Source organism: Quercus lobata, unplaced genomic scaffold, assembly GCF_001633185.2.
Source record: "Quercus lobata isolate SW786 unplaced genomic scaffold, ValleyOak3.0 Primary Assembly Scq3eQI_1863, whole genome shotgun sequence".
NCBI lineage: Eukaryota > Viridiplantae > Streptophyta > Magnoliopsida > Fagales > Fagaceae > Quercus > Quercus lobata.
In genome coordinates this window covers 24,417-44,449 of record NW_022154803.1, presented here as the reverse complement: position 1 = coordinate 44,449, position 20,033 = coordinate 24,417, and the positions used below count along the sequence as shown (strand labels likewise).

Genomic DNA, 20,033 nt, shown 5'->3' with positions numbered 1-20,033 from the left:
ACTCAAAATATAATGACGCATTTACAAGCATAAAATTACAAGCCTAGTGATCATTTTGATACAAAGAGAGTCATTGTTTTAAGGTTTTGATGTGTATGTGCCTTATAGCACTTGCAACAGTGGTGCAAAAATTAGCACCACTAAAAATCTATTTGGAGCTACAATAGTGGAGCTATAGGCAAAAAATTTGGCTTCTCAACTACACTGCACAGCTAAAGATAGTTGTGCACTGTAGCTCAAAGGTTAAAAAAAAAAAAAAATTATTTTATTTTGTGTTCACACTGCTGGTTAGAATATTTGTGGTTTTTTTTTTTTTGGTAGTGAGATGTATTATTTTATTGTGTTGAAAGTTAAAATAAATCTATTACTACAGTATGTGAATAGGTAAAATAAATAAAATAACTTTTTGTAATGTAAATAACTAAAAATATAGCTATATTGATGTGGATGCCCTTAGGTTGAAATGTCTCTTTTTATTTGTACTTGGAGGCGCTGTCTTTTCATCCAAGCATCATGTCTTTATTGTATTTGCCTCCAAGAGGCTTGGCCGAAAATCCTTTGGTAATTACCTTAAGGTAAATAAATGTAATTGCCCACTTGTTTCATACTTCCATCATGTCTTTATTGTATTTGCTTCCAAGAGGCTTGGCTGAAAATCCTTTGGTAATAATTACCTCAAGGTAAATGTAATTGCCCACGTGTTTCTCAAATACTTTTTTTTTCGTAAACTTTTCTCAAATACTTTCTCTTTAGCAAAACCGCTTAAAATGATTTCATTCCTCGAAGTAACTGCCATAATTTAGTCTTCATAAGGAACTATAATAAGACACCACTTTTTCTTCTTTTTTTCTCTCCCCAGTAGGAGCTTCTCCCTCTCCCGTTGGTAAGAGCAATCTCCCTCTCTCCCTGTAGACGAGATCTTCTCCCCCATTTTCTGTGGGGCCTTCCCGTAGTCTTTCCCAACCATCTCTTCTAATCTTTCTTTACTTTCTCTTAGAATGCCATGGAACAGGAAATGATTGATGGGTTGCAAAATCTGTGTCTCACGAAAGAAGAAGAAGAAGGAATACCCATTACAACAAGAAGTAAGTCAGACCTGTTGGAAGAATGTTCTTTGAGTCTCTTTGGTCGTCTACTCTCAGATAGGCAGCAAAATCAAAGAGCTTTAAAGAACACTCTGAGATCCGCTTGGAAGATGGGTTCGGAGCTGAAAATGGTCGATGTAGGGAATGGTATTACCCAGTTCAAGTTCAGTTCTAAATATCAATTGGAGTGGGTGGAGAATAGTGGCCCATGGAATTTTGAGAATAATTTGCTCCTCCTTTGCCGGTGGAAGAAGGGGCTCTCCACAGCAAATATAGTCTTTACCCATTCTCCCTTTTGGGTACAACTTTGGGGCTTACCCTTTGAACATATGAGTGAAGATGTGGGTAGGGACGTCAGAAACAGTTTGGGTTGCTTTCTAGAAATGGACAAACGTCATTGCCAATCGGATCAAGCTTTGTTTATGCGTATCAGAGTCGAGCTTCTTATTGAGAAACCACTTCGCAGAGGGGGTAATGTGGTGAGTCTTGATGGAGAAAAGTTTTGGGTTAGCTTTAAATACGAGAGGCTTCCCACATTCTGCTTCTTGTGTGGCAAGCTTGGCCATGATGATAAACACTGCCTGGATTTCCCAAACTGGCAGTCCACTCCTAAGCAATATGGAGAGTGGCTGAAGGCAGGTGGGGTTTTCAAAGGGAACTCAAGCCAATAAAGAAGTAATTTCAGAGATAGGCGTGATGGGGAGAATGTGAACATCACGAAAGGCAATGGACAGCCCATGGATCGGAACCCCCTTTCCGATATTACAGACGGCGGAGGAAACACAGTTGGAGTTGGTAGTGTTCGAAATTCAAAATCTGCAGATCACACGTGCGGAGGTGATGTCTCTGAAGGCCAAATGTGTCAAACAGTAGATAGTGGAGACAGATGGGACGGGTTGGGAAAAGGTGACCAACTTTTGAGTTTGGGGTTAAACCAACGAGATGGCACGAAAGTACATAGCTCAGAAACTTGTGTTGATGCAGAAGTAGAGAAAGAAGCGCATGATGCTTTTTCTAAAGTGGGCTTCCCATGCCAATAGGCCGAAAACTCCAATGAAGTTGCCAGCCTAAACAAGCCCAAGAAGGAGTATCAGGCTAATGTCACGGCAGTGGATCACAATTCGGCCCATGAGGTAAGTAAAATTCAAAAAAGGAATGGGCGGTTAAAAAGGGTTGCTAGGGAGAAAGGGCAGGCCCAATCCCAAGGGGCTGAAAATAAAATCCAAATTTTAGGAGTTAAACGTCTAGGCTCTGTTATTTTTGCTGAGAATGAAGAAAATATAACTTACAAAAAGCAGTGTGGTGGCTTCTCTGAAAGCTTGAATGAATTAAAGATATCGGCGGTAGCTGCTAGGCAGCACCGCTGGGAGCCATGAATTCGTTATATTGGAACTGTCGGGGGCTTGGGAACCCTCGGTCAGTTCGTGCGTTGCATGATATGGTGCGACGTTTGGATCCCAGAATAGTGTTTCTTTTAGAGACTAAGCTTAAGAAAAAACGTATGGAGAGAGTTAGAGACAGATTGGGCTTTGCAAATGGTCTTCTTGTGCCAAGCCGAGGCCGTAGTGGAGGTCTGGCCCTTCTTTGGAAGAGGGAAGTAAACCTGAACGTAAAAAGTTTCAGTAATTTCCATATTGATGCAACTGTTACAGAGGTAAGCCCTAGCCTAGAATGGAGAATTACTGGTTTTTATGGTCATCCTCAAACTCATTTACGCCATAATTCATGGAATTTACTTTCTCTCCTCTGTGGTCAAATGCAACTCCCTTGGTTCTGTTTTGGAGACTTTAATGAGATTGTTTCTATGGATGAAAAATGGGGAGGTGCGAACAGAACACAAATTCAGATGGATGTTTTTCGTAATGTCATCAACTCATGTGGATTCAAAGATTTGGGTTATAGTGGACCTGACTATACTTGGTGCAATATGCAAGAAGGGGCTGGAAGAATTTATCTAAGGCTAGACAGAGCTTTAGCCACGTGTGATTGGATAGAGAAATTCGGTGAAGCTAAAGTCCATCACCTGGTTGACTCTACTTCAGACCACTGTGCTCTTTTCATCTCTAACTCCCAGATTATTAAAAGACCCAGATCACGACGTTTCCATTTTGAGGCATTTTGGACAAAGAAAGAGGATTGCAGAGGAATCATTGAATCGGTGTGGGGCTCTACCAGTGATATGAACACTCCTGAGGGCATGGCTTCTGGGCTAAAGCTTTGTGCTTCTGAGCTGGCTTCTTGGAATTCCTCTACCCTTGGGCAAATTCCAAAGCTGATCCAGGAAAAAAGGAAAATGCTATCCAAATTAACCGAGCAAGACAAGGAAGGTTTTCTTGGGATGGAAATTAACATTGTTAGGAGAGAGCTCAATGGGCTCTTGGATGATGAAGAAATTTTTTGGGGGCAACGTTCTAAGGTTCACTGGCTAAAAGAAGGAGACAGAAATACAAAATTCTTTCATGCTCAGGCATCAGAAAGAAGGAAGCAAAACACGATCTCTGGAGTTTGGGATAAGTTTGGGCGGTGGTGTGAAGACAAGGACAGCATTGCCAACGCTGCAGTCACTTACTTTGAAGACATCTATTCCACTTCTAATCCGAGTATGGTTGATGAGGTTACAGCAACAATTCCCACCATGATAACTGAGGAGATGAACACGGAGCTGTCTAGATGCTTCACCAGGGAAGAGATTGTGACTGCCCTCAAACAGATCCACCCCACAAAATCTCTAGGGCTAGATGGTATGTCCGCTATATTCTTTCAAAAATATTGGGATATTGTTGGTTCTAATGTTTCAAACATGATCTTAAATGTTCTTAATTATGGCATGTCATTAGATGTTATCAACAAAACTAATATTGTCCTCATCCCTAAAACAAGCAACCCTAAAAGAATGACTGACTTCAGGCCTATCAGTCTATGTAATGTAATTTATAAGCTCATCTCTAAAACTTTAGCTAATCGTCTTAAAGCTTTTCTTCCTCTTATTATTACTGAAAATCAAAGTGCATTTACTGCAGATAGACTCATTACTGATAATGTTCTCATAGCTTATGAGTTAATGCACTACCTAAAGCATAAAAAAGATGGGAAAGACTGCTTTATGGCAACAAAGCTTGATATGAGCAAAGCCTTTGATAGGGTTGAATGGGGTTTTATAGAAAGGGTCATGAGGAAAATGGGGTTCAATGAGGGGTGGATTAGCTTAATTATGAGATGTATTTCCTCTGTTTCTTATTCTGTTATTATCAACGGTGAAACCTTTGGTAATATTGTCCCCACTAGAGGGCTAAGACAAGGAGACCCCCTCTCACCCTACCTTTTTCTTCTATGTGCCGAAGGTCTCTCGGCTCTCCTCCATGATGCAGCTAGAAACTAGCTTTTGAATGGCATATCTTTATGTAGAGGATGCCCTAGGATCACTCATCTTTTCTTTGTCGATGACAGCCTCCTCTTCTGTAAAGCTAACAGGGAAGAATGTGAGAAGCTTAAGGAGATTCTTGAGAAATATGAGGCAGCCTCTGGGCAAAAGGTCAACTCAGATAAATCCTCTATTTTCTTCAGCCCAAACACAACCCCTGAACTTAAGGAGACAATCTTTAACATCTTAGGGCCTATGCAAGATTCAAGGAACAATAAATATTTGGGTCTCCCTTCCATCATAGGTAGATCCAAAAAGCAAGTCTTTGCAGAGATTAAAGAGAGAGTGGGGTTAAAATTGGCGGGTTGGAAGGGGAAGTTGCTCTCTTCGGGTGGGAAGGAAATTCTCATCAAAGCGGTGGCCCAAGCTATCCCCACCTACACAATGAGCTGCTTCCTTCTTCCAAAAAGCCTCTATGATGAGCTTGAAAAAATGATGAGGAAATTTTGGTGGGGGCAGAAGAACCAAGAGTCGAAAGTTGCCTAGATTAGCTGGAGGAAGATGTGTAAGCCAAAATCTCTTGGAGGTTTAGGGTTCCGAAACCTTCATGCTTTCAATCTTGCCCTTCTTGCTAAGCAAGCTTGGAGAATTCTCACAAATCCTAGTTCTCTAGCAGCTCGTATTCTCAAGGCAAAATATTTTCCCTATGGAGATGTGCTTAATGCTAGCTTGGGTAGCAACCCCTCCTACACATGGAGGAGTATTCATAATTGCCTTGAGGTACTTAAAAGAGGCACTCGATGGAGAGTTGGGAATGGTCGGAGGATTCATATTTGGGATGACAAGTGGCTTCCATCCCCCTCGACATACAAAGTCATTACCCCCCCCCGCGAATCACTGAAGACTACCCCATGGTTTCCTCTCTAATTGACCCGGATACTAGATGGTGGAAAATTGATTCTATTAGAGCTCTCTTCCTTCCGGTAGATGCAAAAGCTATTCTCAAGATTCCCTTGAGCTTCAATCTGCCTGATGACAGAATCATTTGGATAGGAAATAAAAAAGGAGAGTTTTCTGTTAAAAGTGCCTACTTTGTTGCTGTTAATCTCCTTGAATCAGCTGATATAGTGGAATGCTCTTCGAGGGACCCCTTTTTGCCTCTTTGGAAGAATCTTTGGAAGCTTGACCTCCCTGAAAAAGTAAAAATTTTCACTTGGAGAGCTTGCTTAAATGGCCTACCAACAATGGTTAATATGCACATGAGAGGCCTGAATGCCAACATATTCTGTCCGGCCTGTGATGAGGAGGTTGAATGCTTAAATCACTGCCTTCTCACTTGTGACTTTGCCCTATCTGTTTGGGCCCTTTGGCAAGACTGTCCGCTTGGTTTGCTGCTGGAAACCCGTGACGTTAAGGCCCTTGCTAATTCTCCTCCTCGGCACCTGCTGATTTTCTTTGCCATTTCCTGGGCAATTTGGCATAATAGGAACCTGCGTGTTCATGATGAAGATTGTCTTTCGCCCCTCCAAACTTGGGAGATGGCTCAAAGATTGATAAATGACTACCATGGTGCCATTAAAATGGATTTTCCCCCTATGCAGTCCACTCTTAGGGGCTGGTCTGCCCCTCCTCCTGGTGTGTTCAAGGTAAATGTAGATGGGGCATGCTCTACAGATCATGTGGGGAGCTCAGGGGTTGGTGTTGTTATAAGGGATGAATCCGGCATGGTTATTGCAGCTCTCTACAAGCTGCTGCCTTCATATTTCCCTGCTGAATGGACGGAGTTATTTGCTATTGAGCAAGGCCTATTGTTAGCGCAAGAAATGGACCTCCCTCAAATCATGTTGGAATCAGATGCTCTTTCAGCGATTCTTGCTATTAATCATGGTAACTTTGAAGGTGAAGCTGGTCATTTAGTGGAAGGCATTATGCAAACCAAAGCTTTGTTCTCTTGCTGCTCCTTTTCCTACTTGAAAAGGGACTACAACATGGTTGCTCACAAGCTTGCTCAATTTGCCAAGTCTAATCTTTGTTCTCATGTATGGAAAGGTGTTACCCCACCTTTTGTTTCTCATTTGATTGTATCTGATTTAGAGCCTCATGCTGGTGGCTCTCTGTTGTAGCCCTTTTCTGGTTTAATGAAATTATTTTCCTCTAAAAAAAAAAAATAATAATAATTTAGTCTTCATAATATAATGTCACTTGTTTCTCCAAAGGGTTTCATAAACTTGTTAACTAATTAGTGACATGGCAACAGATAGTTGTACAATTAAATTAAATACAATATAACTTAATACATGTACTTCCGATATTGCCACGTGAGCCGTAATTAAAATTGAATGAATTCGGTTTTACCATTAAAAAAAAAACTCAAAATTTAAGAAGTGTTTGATAGAGCAATTTGATAATTATTGTTGGGAGTTTTTTTAAATATATGTAAATAAAAAAATACGTAAAAATATATATAATATTATTTAAAATGTAAAAATATAAATTTGAATTCACATCGAATTGATTTCTTCATATCATGATATCTTTACTTATTACAGGTCCTAAAAGGCAATAATAATAAAAAGTAACAACTGGCGCTCAAAGTCACCAGCATAAATTCTCCATAACCATTGATGGAATTGGAACTCAACCAATTTTCTTTTAATAAAGTCCAATAATCTTGAGCCATAGATGAAGAAGTCAAGCAAAAGTTAAAACTTCAGCTAGTGCAATCCTCCTGTGTATTTCCTCTTTTTTTGGATGTGAAATCGTCCTTTGAGTTTCAACAAGATGAAGCAAGGTAAGCCACATCTCTCTCTCTCTCTCTCTCTCAAATTGTTGTTACAAAGTCTCACTCAAAACTCTCTTCAGGTGATGCTCATGGTAAATTCATTATCACACACATCCTTTTTGCCTTCTTGCTCGGATTCGTAGCAGCTGCAGCCACATGTTATTACCAACAGAGGAAGTCTAAGGCTGTAACTGTGACTGTAACTGCAGTGAGAGACCAAACTAACATTCCACGGCTAGAGAGGACAGAATCCGGCCGTGTTGGAAAGCTTGAAAGATTCTCCCACTATGTTGGTAATTATGCCTTCCAATTTTCTTTGTCAAAAACACCCATCTAAAAAACCCAACATTTTAATGCCAACTTATACTTATGGTTTGGGAAGAAAAAATACTGTTGACTTTAAGATCTGGAAAGCTAAATTTTTATTTTTTATTTTTTTTTAAATGGTGCAGCTAGGCAAATGGGGTTTTCAGATGCAAGTGAATGTCCCCAACTTTGCAAGTTAGCTTACGATTATTTGAGGAAATCTGAAGGTTGTGAAAATTCCATCTATGATTATTTTTGTAATGAACCAGATGCAAAATCTCTCTACAGGAAGTTGATTGGAGAGTTTGAAACATGTATCCTCAGTTATTTTGCTTTTCATTGGGGTCATGCTTCTCTTATGATTAGTCAGGTACAGTTTCAAATTAAACTAGAAGCTTAATGCTAAACCAAAAATTCAAAAAAAAAAAAAATGAGAAACAAAGATTGGGTCTTTTCTCTTTTCCATATTTGAAGTTTTGTAGTTTATTAATGTCCTCCTTTTTTTTCATCTATATATTTTCTTAGTTGAAGTTCTTCATATTTTTCCTTTGAATGGCAGGTTTTGAATGAGGAGTCTGCAGACAGTGAGCGAAAAGCAAAGCTCAAGGACTTGGTGTTGGCAGCTACAAGGTGACTTCAAGTTTAAGATAATGATCATTTTCTTGTTTCCTGTGGATTTGTTTTTTAATAAGGTTCAGAACTGCCGAAGTGGTCTTGTCATCTCAATGCTGATATTTATGCGATGTGACATCATTTGTGATTTTTTTTTTTTTTTTTTCTAATGTTGATTAAAAAGTTGAGTTAGTTAATGTGTGATGACAAGAAAAAACATTAAGTCATCTATTTTTGGAAACATTTTTTTAGGAATTGAAAAAATATTGATAATTTTTTTAATTTTCAAGAAAATATTTCTAAAAATGGTTGATTATTGTGTGTCCTAAAGACACACATTAACAAACTCCTAAAAAGTTAGGCACATTTACGTAAATAACAGCTGGAGCTACTTGTCCTTAAAAAGCTGTGAACATTCATCAGCTTTGGTTTTGGTGGAAATTGGAACCCATGTCACCCTTACTATTCATACCCTTTTCTTTTTTCTTTTTTTTGAGCGTTTGGATTGAAATGAATTCGGCGTCTGCGTTTTCAAAGTTCTACGTTTTCCTTCTTTTTTTTTTTTTTTTTTGGCTCGCATTTGTTGACTTTGGGAGACAAATTTTGCTTTTATGAACAGTGTATGCACTGTTCATGTACTGTGCATACACTGTTCACGCATTAAAAAAATATTAAAAATGGGTCCCACAATACTATTTACACATTTAAAAATTATTTTGCTACAGTGTTTTCAATTTTCAGTTTTCATCAACAATAAGCTCAATCCAAACGGATCCTTTGTGTTGAGAACCAGACAGATAAGCCTGGGAATTTATTCAGCAAAACAAACTTCATGACCATCTCGAAAAACTAACACTATTTGGAAAAGGGGGAAGGAAAGAGAAGAGAAAAGAAGGGAAACAAGGAAGGTAGATAAGGGGAAGTGATGCTTTTTCATGTACCTCACACTTTTAGGCTGCGTTTGTTTTAGTGTAAAATATTTTTCGGGTATAAAATATTTTCAGGTGAAAATATTTTTGGAAAATGAAAATATTTTCAAGTGTTTGGTTGCATTTCAAAAAATGCTTTGAAAAATATTTTCTGGTGTTTAGTTGTATTCTTGAAAATACTATAGAAAACACATTTTTTACTTGTTGCTCACATTTTCTCAGCTTCCAAACAAATATATAATATCATTTTTCAATAGATAAACACAAAAGAAATAAAACCCAACAAAAAAAATTCATTAAATCCAGCGGTTGAGGGAAAGAGAGATAGATCGGCGGTCGAGAACGATGGCGAGAACGGCGACGCCGATGAGTTTTGGGTCGAGAACGAGATTGGTTTTGGGTGGATCAGTCTTGGGTGCGACGATCTTGCCGGTGCTAGGGTGCGACTCGCCGGTGCTTGGATGTGCGAATGGAGCTCTCATTGGTGCTTGGATGTGCAATCGAAGCTCTTGCTGTTTTTCTCTCTCTTCTATTTTCTTGGGGTGGAAATCAATTGAAGGTAAAATACAAGTGTAAAATACTTTACAGGGTTTTGGGGCATGATTTACAGTCAACGGAAATCATTTTCCGTTTGACTGAATTTTCTGGGACAACCTAAACATGCCCAGTGATGTAAAATATTTTTCAGAAACTTTTTACTGCCGAAACAAATGCACCCTTAGTATCAACCCAATTTGGGCGGAAATAGCAGGAAAGGATAGAAATATATTTTCTGGATCCACCACTTTAAAAGCATGCATTTTTCGAATTCTCTTTCCTATGCAACCCAAACAAATAAAAGATAGAATTTTCACACTTTTTTCTAGCATTTCTTTCCAATATCCAAACACATCAGAACTAAATATTTTCTTCTCTCTTTTCCTTTCTTTCCTCTTTTCATTTCTCTTCCCTTTCCCTAGTTACAAGTTACAACCAAACATAGTGTAAAGGGGCAATGTCCACAGGAAGGTCTTCCAACCACATCTGGAACCCATATTTGCTAAATAGTAAATATTTCCTTAAAAAACCTATATTTTTTATGTTCAAAAGGGAAAACAAAAATATTTTGATGATGTATAATATACCATAATAACATATACGTCATTCTATCAATCAAATATATATATATATATATATACATACATGTTATTCCAAAAAACAAAAAATTATAAACGTTGTACATGAAATAATTTACAGTCATATACCATCTAAACTTCAAACAGACCAAGCATGAAGCTAGTTATTTGGCCTTTAATTATCTGCATTCGGTAGGTGTTATCAAATGCAAATATTAGCATGAGACGCAAAATTTTATTTAGCCTCTTTAAGTGTTAGAAATAATTGTATGTACAAAATTCAATATTGAATGGAATTACTTTACATACTACTACTATAAATTATTATTTCTGAAAGTTTTGTAAAAGAAAATATATCTTGTGTATCTAGCATATGTATTATTTTACAACATATAGTATCAAACGATAACTTAATTAATAATTGTAAAGATTGTACAATTGTATTTAAAATTTCTTAATTAACAACATCGATGCCCACAACTCATGGGCCTAACATATACAATACAATTTCATTTCCTAAGACATCTTCCACATTGCCTTTTTACTCATTATTAGTTTTATTTCATCTTAATTGGTCTGATATAGGAAACAGAGATTTGAGAGGGTGACAAAGAATTTGAAGGTGGCAAGGGTGTTCACTACATTGGTGGAGGAGATGAAAGCAATAAACGGCAGTGCACCTAAGGGTGGTGACTCAGTAATTACCGAGGTAATGGCGCCGATGGCTCACAGTAAGAGGAGTCCGGTGCTGCTTCTCATGGGTGGTGGCATGGGAGCTGGCAAGAGCACAGTCCTAAAAGAGATTCTTGAAGAGTAAAATCCTGCACTCTCTTATGCCATTATCTTCACATACACTTATAATCATTATTGTTGGGAATGCTATTGCTAGAAAGTTTTGCTAAAACCTCACTCAAATGCTACATTGTTATGTATATCGCACAACATGTGATCCCAACCTTTCTAAACACATACTGAAATATTCGCTAAATTATAAATTATACTCTTTGACTTGGGAAAAATTATTACATTCTCTTATAATAATGACATATGTTTCTTTCTCTCACATAAATGATGGATCTCACCATGAATTATAAAAATGGGATCTACTATTATGTGAGAGAATGAGGTATCGCGTTGTTATACTTCCTTGATATTAAATAATTATTCCCAACTTTGACACATTTTCAATTTAATCATTGAAATTTCATTTTCTTCATTTCAGTACTTTAATTTTAATTTATTTTCAATTTAGTCTTTTTGTCTAATTTTGTCTAAAATCTTGTTGTTAGTATTAGTATTTTTTCCCTTTTCAAACCAATGCTGTTTTAATGGATTAATATATATATAAATATATATATATATATATATATATTTTTTTTTTGAATAGAAGTGGATGGAAGGACTACACTAAAAATGAATGGAAAATAAAGTATGGTATAATTTATAATTTGCCTAAAAATATTTATGTGACCTTTTATGATGGGGAAACAAACATTAAATATCTTGGGAAACAAATCGTTTCAAAAAAAAATCAGTAAGAACAAAGCAATGAAGTGGTGGATTAGCGGTAATTGATGCAAAGAGGACAATCGTAAGATCAATTGCTCTAATACCATAATAATTAAATTAGTATAGTTTGTCCAAAAGTTTAAGTTTAGAAACAATAAAATTTAATCTTTTAATCATAATAATTCTGACAAGGCTGCATATGCATTTGGCAGACCATTCTGGTCCGAAGCAAAAGCAAATGCCGTGTTAGTAGAGGCAGATGCTTTCAAAGAGTCTGACGTTATTTACAGAGCTCTAAGTCGTTCTAGAGGTCATCACCAGGAAATGCTTCATACTGCTGAACTTGTACATCTCCTTGTCTCTTGAAACTCTATAAAAAGAGTACCTTTTGAATTGAACAATATTTAACCATTTTTGTTGTATTATGTGAATCAACTAACTATGCCAGCAACCCCAGTCTACAACTATAAAGGTTAGGCCCTTTTATAGTTGTATTCTGGTTATATAATGTATTATAAACCCGATTTAAAACACTATTATTACTATTTTCGTATGTAATCTAATAAGTATTAGTACTATTTACTCAAAAAAAAAAAAAAAAAAAAAAAAAAAAAAAAAAGCTAACTATGTCAGCCAAAAAATTGAGCTTCAAATTGAATCAGGTGCACCAATCTTCCACTGATGCTGCATCATCGCTACTAGTAACTGCACTTAATGAAGGACGGGATGTGATCATGGATGGCACTCTATCATGGGAGCCCTTTGTTGAGCAAACAATTGATATGGCTCGTGCCATTCACAAATGTCGTTACTGAATGGGGGTAGGTTACAAGGTTGCAGAGGATGGCACCATTACTGAAAACTACTGGGAGATGGTAAAAGAAGGAGACGAAGAAGAGCAACCAAAAGAAAATGGAGAAGCCCCCAAGAGAAAACCTTATAGAATCGAGTTGGTTGGGATGATTTGTGATCCTTATTTAGCTGTTGTTAGAGGCATCAGGTAAAATAAAAACTCTTTAACATTATTTTGTTATTATTGAAAACATTATTGTACTATGATAAATTCAAATAGCATAGCTTCTTAGATCTCAAGGGAATTTTTTTTCTTCTTCTTCATTTTGGGAAACTTGTACAGGAGAGCTATACTAATGGGAAGGGCAGTGAGAGTTAATTCTCAGTTGAATTCCCACAAGAGATTTGCTAGTGCTTTTCTAAGATACAGCCAACTCGTTGATAATGCGAGGCTCTTTTGCACCAATTCTACGGGTGGTGCACCTAAGGTAAAATGATCATTCAACTTCATTTTAAAATAAAAGTTCTAATTTTCTACAACGTGATTCAGTTTCAAATGATCATTCAAGTGTATGTAAACTCATTTACCAGTTACTACATGACTTGTTTAAAAGACTTTGAATGAACAACGTGATTAAAAATCCAAATAGATTTGTTGTCTTGGTTACCATTGCATGAAAATTAATGAAATCTACATGCTTATGCATTATATCAAAGCTTGAGTTCATACTTATTCTTATAGTCAACTAATTTGATAAATGTGCAGTTGATAGCATGGAAAGATGGGGACAACAAGCCGCTAATTGATCCTGAGAAAATTAACTGTTTGACAGCAGCAAGCAATTTGAATGCTGAAGCCCAATCCATATACGAGCTTTACGCAGACTCAAGCCGAATATCCGGGCCCGGATCAATTTGGAAAGACATCGTTTTGTCACCTTCAAGGGCAAGCCTTCAGCAGGAGCTAAGGGCTTGTATTCAAAGAATTGAAAATCCAGAGTCCGTTTGATAAAAGATTTCTAGTAACGTTGTTTATATTTTTTAGAAATACATGTGAGTGAAAAAATATGTGAAAATACGTATAATGTTGTTTAAACAATGGTAACAAACGAAACTTGTAAAGAAAATCAACTAAATGAATGTGGAACTTTATTTGTGAATGCATCCAAGCTGGAATATTATATGTTAATCCAAGAATGCCCATGCAATTTCATTCTTTTTGTTTTGTGAAAAATGGAAATGGAATGGTGCAATTCAAATTTTCATTTTTATTTTTTAATCTGAGCAAGGGGACCTCTCTTTTTTTTTTTTTTGGTCAACTGGATACAACAAAAGAAAAACACTACGGAATAACAAAGTTTCCAGAACACTGCCTGGCAAGACTAACCCCACTAAGGTTAGCCTCCACAAGCTCACTTAAATCCACAGGTGGATTTTCATACAAAATAAGATTCAAAGTCTGGCTGGCACCCTTCCTTGCAAGTTTATCTGTACATCTATTGGACTCGCGATAACAATGTTTAATTCTCACTTGGGGAATCTGCGAAATTAGGTACCTGCAGTCCTCTATCAGAGGAGCAATAGCGATATTTGAATATTGGGAGTTAGTTAACATGCCCACAACTGCCTTTGCATCCAGCTCCACTTCAACCATAGCCAAGCTTCGATCAAAACAGAGCATCAACCCGTCCCGAATGGCCCATAGCTCCGCCAGTAAGCTCGTAGCTATGCCAATCTTTCTAGAGAATCCAACAATCCATTTCCCAGACCAGTCCCGAATAACACCACCTCCATCCGCAGCTCCTGGGTTTCCCAACGAAAATCCATCAGTATTTAATTTCACCCACCCAATCTCCGGTCTACCCCATTTAACTAAACTTGTCACCTGGATCCGAGGACCTCTGGATGGGCCAGCACAAAAAAGGAACTCCAAAGCATGGTCAACAATAAGCTTTGCTTACCTTGGATTCTGAGACTGCCCCCGAAAAACAAACTGGTTCCTATCCTTCCAAATCATCCACACGGCAAATGAGAACATGATATTCCAAGGAGGAGAGTTTTGGTTGTGAACAGTATCCGAAGTCCCATTAAGCGCTATCTAGTCTTCAAGGTTAGAGGAAAAGAAATCTCTGTCGAAACCCACTGCTCCCAGCTTGTTCCAAACAGCCCTGACCTTCTCGCAATTCCGAAGGGCATGGATTATAGTTTCAGGCTCCTGACGGCAGATAGGACAGAGCGGGTCAATGTTCACTCCCCTGGCAGCAAGACACACATTGACTCCAATACTATTATGGATGCATTTCCACAAGAAGAATTGAATCTTAGGGAGAACATGCAGCTTCCACAGCCAACCTCCCTTAAATTCTGGTAACTGATCCACCCCAGCAGCCATATTATAAGCACTTCTCATGTTAAAATCACCCCTCGGCGAACCTTTCCACATTAAACTATCCTCGCACCTAGCAGCAAGAGCATAAGGAATGGCTTGAATCTCCATTTTTATGTCCTGAGGAATGACAAATGGAACAATATCCCACTTCCACCCCTAGAAAGAGGCAATGTCCTTAACTTTCCACTCAGCCACCCGCATAGGCAGAGGGCCTTGAATCAACTGCCTTAGGGGACCCTTGTGAGTCCAATTATCATCCCAAAAGCTCAACAAACTTTCTCTTCCAATCACCCACCTAGATCCATGCCGGAATAACTCTGAACCTTTCGAAATACCTTTCCAAGTAGGAGAGCAAGGGAGGCAGCTCAGGTTCCTGGCATTAATTCTTCGGTTAGAGCAGTATTTTGCCTTAATCACACGAGCCCAAAGACTTTCTTTTTCAGTATGAAACATCCAGTTTAGTTTAGTAAGCAATGCCATATTTCTACCCTTTGCACTTTGCAAGCCAAGACCACCCACTTTCTTCGGTTTTGTTACCTTATTCCACCCCACCCAATGGATTTTTCTAGCTGTTTCAGACGACCCCCAAAGAAAATTCCGGTTAATCCGATCAATACCCTCCAGAATTTTGTTAGGGAGGAGAGCACATTGCATGACATAGGCGGGGATTACAGAAGACGAAGCTTGGATGAGAACAGTACGGCCAGCTAGAGATAAAAGATTTGATTTCCATCCCGCCAATTTTTGCTTAACTCTATCCAGAATAAAGTTGACATCCAGCGGAGAACCTGGGTGTTTAATGGGAATTCCAAGGTATTTACCAAGATTTGTGGTTGAGGTGAAACCCAGAACATCGCAAAGCGACTCCCTACTATCTCTATCCACATTTGGAGAGAAGAAAACCCAAGACTTCGCTTCACTAATAGTTTGACCAGTGTTGCTACAAAATGTATCAAGAGCATCCCTGATGGCCACACAATTGCCAAGATCTGCTTTGGCAAATAACACCACATCGTCTGCAAACATAAGGTGGGAAAAAGGTAGCCCTCCCTATGAAGTTTTCACTGGACTCCACATCTTCTGGTTGCACTTCCCCTCAATAAGATGGCCAAGGTATTCCATGCATAAAATAAAGAGGTATGGAGACAATGGGTCCGCAAGGGGACCTCTCCATCTCTTACAGTTTCATCCAACACCAATGAGTGACCATTGAAGAGATGTAATCGACCCCAGATTGACAAGTGGATGCCTATCTAGCAACAGTTTACACTTTTTTTTTTTTTTTTGAGAAAGGGCAACAGTTTACTTAACTTATTGTTGAAATTTGTTTTTGCAGAAATAAAATAAGTAAGATATTCAGATGAGACCTGCAAATAGTAGAAAAAATATAAGCTGGTTTATAATTACGATCCAAACACGCTTTAAGGGGGTGTTTGGTTTGTGTTTTCAAACAATAATTTTCAGTTTTTAAACAATATTACACGTATTTCCACGCACTTTTTTACCTACACTTATTTCTACAAATATTTTCAAACAATAATTTTCAGTTTTTAAACACATATACAAATGGGCAATATCCTTTAGCAATAGTTGTTTGGTTCTCAACTCAATTCTGATGGTGAATCGAAAATCATGAGTTTGGGTCTACTTTTTTATGTCCTAAAACAGAAAAGTTGAAGAAAATAGATTTGATGTATCATGGCCCAAAAACTATTAAAGGCCCAATCCCTCATGACCAGATGAAATGGGTTTTGCATAGGGTGTCCATGTATTATTGTATGATGTTTGTGCGGGTTTTTGTTCCAACCTCATTTGATTTGCCACTTCTGAGTTGGAAAAGCAATAAAGTTATCAAATGAAGTTTGAGCTCGAAATTGTTTTCATCATGTGGTTCAAGTGCGCATGAAAAATCCAAACAAAAATGAGAAAAAAAGTGTAGGAGTTGTGTTTGGAAGGCATAAAATGAAAAGGGGCCTTTCTTGCCCTTATTTTGGGCCCTATGATTGCAAAATGAGCTTATTGTTCTTGCAACCACATGAGAGCCTATGATGGGTGTACTATGCTGATTGCTGAGGATTTTTTTTTTTTTTTTTTTGAGATAATTATAATATGTTGCTAATCCTGTAAACTTGTACTAATTTGTTACATGGGTGGTAATCAATTAAAGCTACAAAGGTCAATGAGTTTTTTTTTATTTTTTTTTTTATGAGGAAAAGACCATAGCACCGAATATATTAAAAAAACTGACAGAATTCAAATAGAAACAAAACGTCAATACTCTGAACGGAACAGATTCCCAATCCAAACTAATAAAAGGGGAAAAGAATAGTTTAATGTTTTCTAGATTAAGGCAGCTGAACACAGATTGGCCTGCCCTAACAATAGAGATAAAGAAAAAAAAAAAAAAAAAAAAAAAAAAAAAAAAAAAACCCTCTGGAGTGAGGTTACAAGAATTAAGATATACCTGACTAAATGGCTAAAGGATGAGGAAAACATATCACCCATTTGAAGAGCCTTGATACCAATTTTTGAATCACCTTCAAATTGGCATTGTTGTAGGCCAATTTTCAAAGAAAAAATCACTGCACATCTGGTTGCTATCATCGCTTCGTCGAAGTTTGCTTTTATAATCACCCGGTTTTGGTGGCAACACTTGCATCGTTGAATTTGTCTTCCCTTGTTGTGTCCCTCTTGGCATGACTAAAATTGTTGTAGAAAATTTTTTGCAGCTTTTGCAATGCTTCCTAGAGGTAAAGTCTTTTCCATCAACTTGGTTTTGTTTCGGTGTGTCCAAATGAACCATACCGTAGTTGCAAACAACTTGATAACTCTTGGTTTTGATATGAACGGATCAACTAAATCTAGAAATGTTGAGAATGCAACTGAGAAAGAAGACATAAAGGAAAGCAATACAGAAAAGAAGAAAGAAGAAGAGTACAGATGCAGTGATGTAAAACCAGATCAAAACGACAGAGTTTACAAGCAAAAGAAGAAAGGAAAGTTAAAGGCAAACGGTGGCATTTTACTTAAGTGATTGGCACATGTGATAGTTGGCACGTGAGAGTGTTTAAATGGTGTACAGCTGTAATATTAGGATTGATTAGTTTGATAAAAGTTAGTTAGAGCAGTTTAGTTTCCCTCTTTGCTCTGTGAACGTGTATATAAGGCAGAGCCTTAGTCTAACTTAATTACTTCTTCATTCTAATCAATTGAAGCAAATAGTTTTAACGGCTCCTCATTTTACACTAACACAATCAATTGATTAATTCACAGTTCATAAACATAAGGTTATTATTAAACAATTGTTCCTTACTTATACCAACAATAACTATTGTTGAGGTCTAAAAAGGATCATAGTGAAGGAAGCCCAAAAAGAATGAGTCAAGCCCAAAAGGAAAAATCAAGCTAAGCCCAAAGTAGCAGATACAGGAGACCCATGAGGGAATAAAAGAAAGGCCCAGAGGATCCTGAAGCCCAGACAAAGAAGCATCCAAAAAAAGAGAACCACGGCAAGGGATAAGAAGCAAGGATCCTCAGGAACCATCAAGAGGCGCGGATCCCTTCAGGCACAAAGACAAAGGAAGACTAGGACATCTCGAAAGAAAAAAAAGACAGAAGAAGAAAACAAGAAACAAAAGCAAAAAGAACGCGAACCCAGCGACCTCTCATGGCATAGACAGAAAAAGCCTCGGGGAACCAGAACAGGGAAGCACAAAAAAAAAGAATGATAACAAGCGGCTTTCAAGTTGGCAGAACAGGATTCCGCCCAGATGGGAAAGAAAAGGGAAAAGTAGAAAACGCCAGAAACGGGAATGCCGAGAAGGGCATACCTTAGCACATCCCAAAGAAGATGGCCAACCAGGAACTTTCAAAAGAATCAGAGCTGAAAGAAGGAAAGAATGAGAAAAAATGGAAATGGGACTTACCAAGATGATGGGAACAGGACGTGCTCTGTTTGCAAAAGGGTAAAATCGGGGAACCAACGGTTCCCCGGGAAGACCAAAAAACTCCATTATAAAAGGAAGGGATGGATTGTGAAGAAAAGGCAGCGAAAAAAGAGAGAAACACAAGAAAGAAGAGATTTTCTAGAAAAACTATCAGAAAAATCTGTGGTGAAGAAAAAAAAAATACTAAGGGAAAAACAAACATTGCTTCCCGGTATCCTGTAAAAGCCACTATTGCACATACTCGGATTCAACGAGAATCAAACTTTGCAAGTTTTGAAGGCTGAAATAGCCATTCGAGATTGTAATTTTTGAGCTTGATTGAACCTTGTATCACGTCCTAGTGAGCTTTCTGTAATCAAACAGACAATGTATTAATGAAACATTGCTTCATATTTCCCAGGATCCCCTCAGCATTAATTTTTTTTTTATCGCTTTGCTAATCCTATTTCTTTCCTTCTGAATTTACCTTGTTAATTTTTGGCACTCTTCGATATCCTTGCTTGTCATTTTTTATATTGTCAGGAGCATCCTCTGTATACCACTTGATTCTTAAACAGCTCGTTCGCTGCGGTGAGTCAAGGCCCGGTTCACCAAACTTTTTTATTTAGGCCCGGGATCCTTGGGCCTGAGTGTCACAAAAAAAGACACTCTCACAACTATCTCAAATTAAAAAAAAAAAAAAAAAAAACTCATCCTACAATTTTTTTTCCTTTCTGATGTGTATTTTTTTTATTCATAAATGTTAGAGATATATTAAACATTTTAGCCCAATGTAATAGGCTCAAGTCCATTCCTGCTTATACTAGTGGTCAGCTTCTAGAAGTTTTCTTTAATAAGAAATGTGACATGAATTGCCTCAAATTGATTTACCCAGCTAAAATCTTTACACCACACACTTTTCACCGCTTCACAATCCCACAAGGCATGTTTATTATCCTTAGGAATTCTACCATAAAGATGACATAGAGGGTCTGCTAGAATTTTTAGTTTCATCAAGTTAACTTTGTTTGGTAAACTATTTGCGCATGCCTTTCACAAAAAATGTTTAATCTTACCAGGCACCTTGAGTTTCCAAATCCCATACCACAAGCTCGAAACTCCATTTTTGGTTGAACCCGAGGCTTCTTCACTTCTTGAATCTTCACATATAAGCTTATAACCCGATTTCATCGAGTAAACTCGATTTTTTTCCCATGACCAGTAGAG

General features: G+C 37.7%; 1 protein-coding gene and 1 pseudogene across 2 annotated transcripts; both read left to right on the top strand.

Moving 5' to 3' along the window:
• Positions 1 to 1,003: 1,003 nt before the first annotated feature.
• On the top strand, positions 1,004 to 1,756 carry LOC115973410. Its single transcript, XM_031093666.1, has one exon. It carries the CDS (start codon positions 1,004 to 1,006, stop codon positions 1,754 to 1,756), a length of 753 nt encoding a protein of 250 aa, XP_030949526.1.
• A 5,251-nt stretch (positions 1,757 to 7,007) lies between these two features.
• On the top strand, positions 7,008 to 13,680 carry LOC115973409 (annotated as a pseudogene). Its single transcript, XR_004087707.1, has 9 exons — positions 7,008 to 7,237; positions 7,309 to 7,521; positions 7,681 to 7,904; positions 8,094 to 8,164; positions 10,776 to 11,003; positions 11,912 to 12,044; positions 12,362 to 12,699; positions 12,835 to 12,979; positions 13,258 to 13,680. The product of XR_004087707.1 is annotated as an uncharacterized LOC115973409 (transcript).
• The last annotated feature ends 6,353 nt before the right edge of the window (positions 13,681 to 20,033 follow it).

Bases quoted from the DNA above. Each gene is read 5' to 3' on its own strand.
- LOC115973410 (XM_031093666.1), top strand. From the start codon at position 1,004: ATGGAACAGGAAATGATTGATGGGTTGCAAAATCTGTGTCTCACGAAA.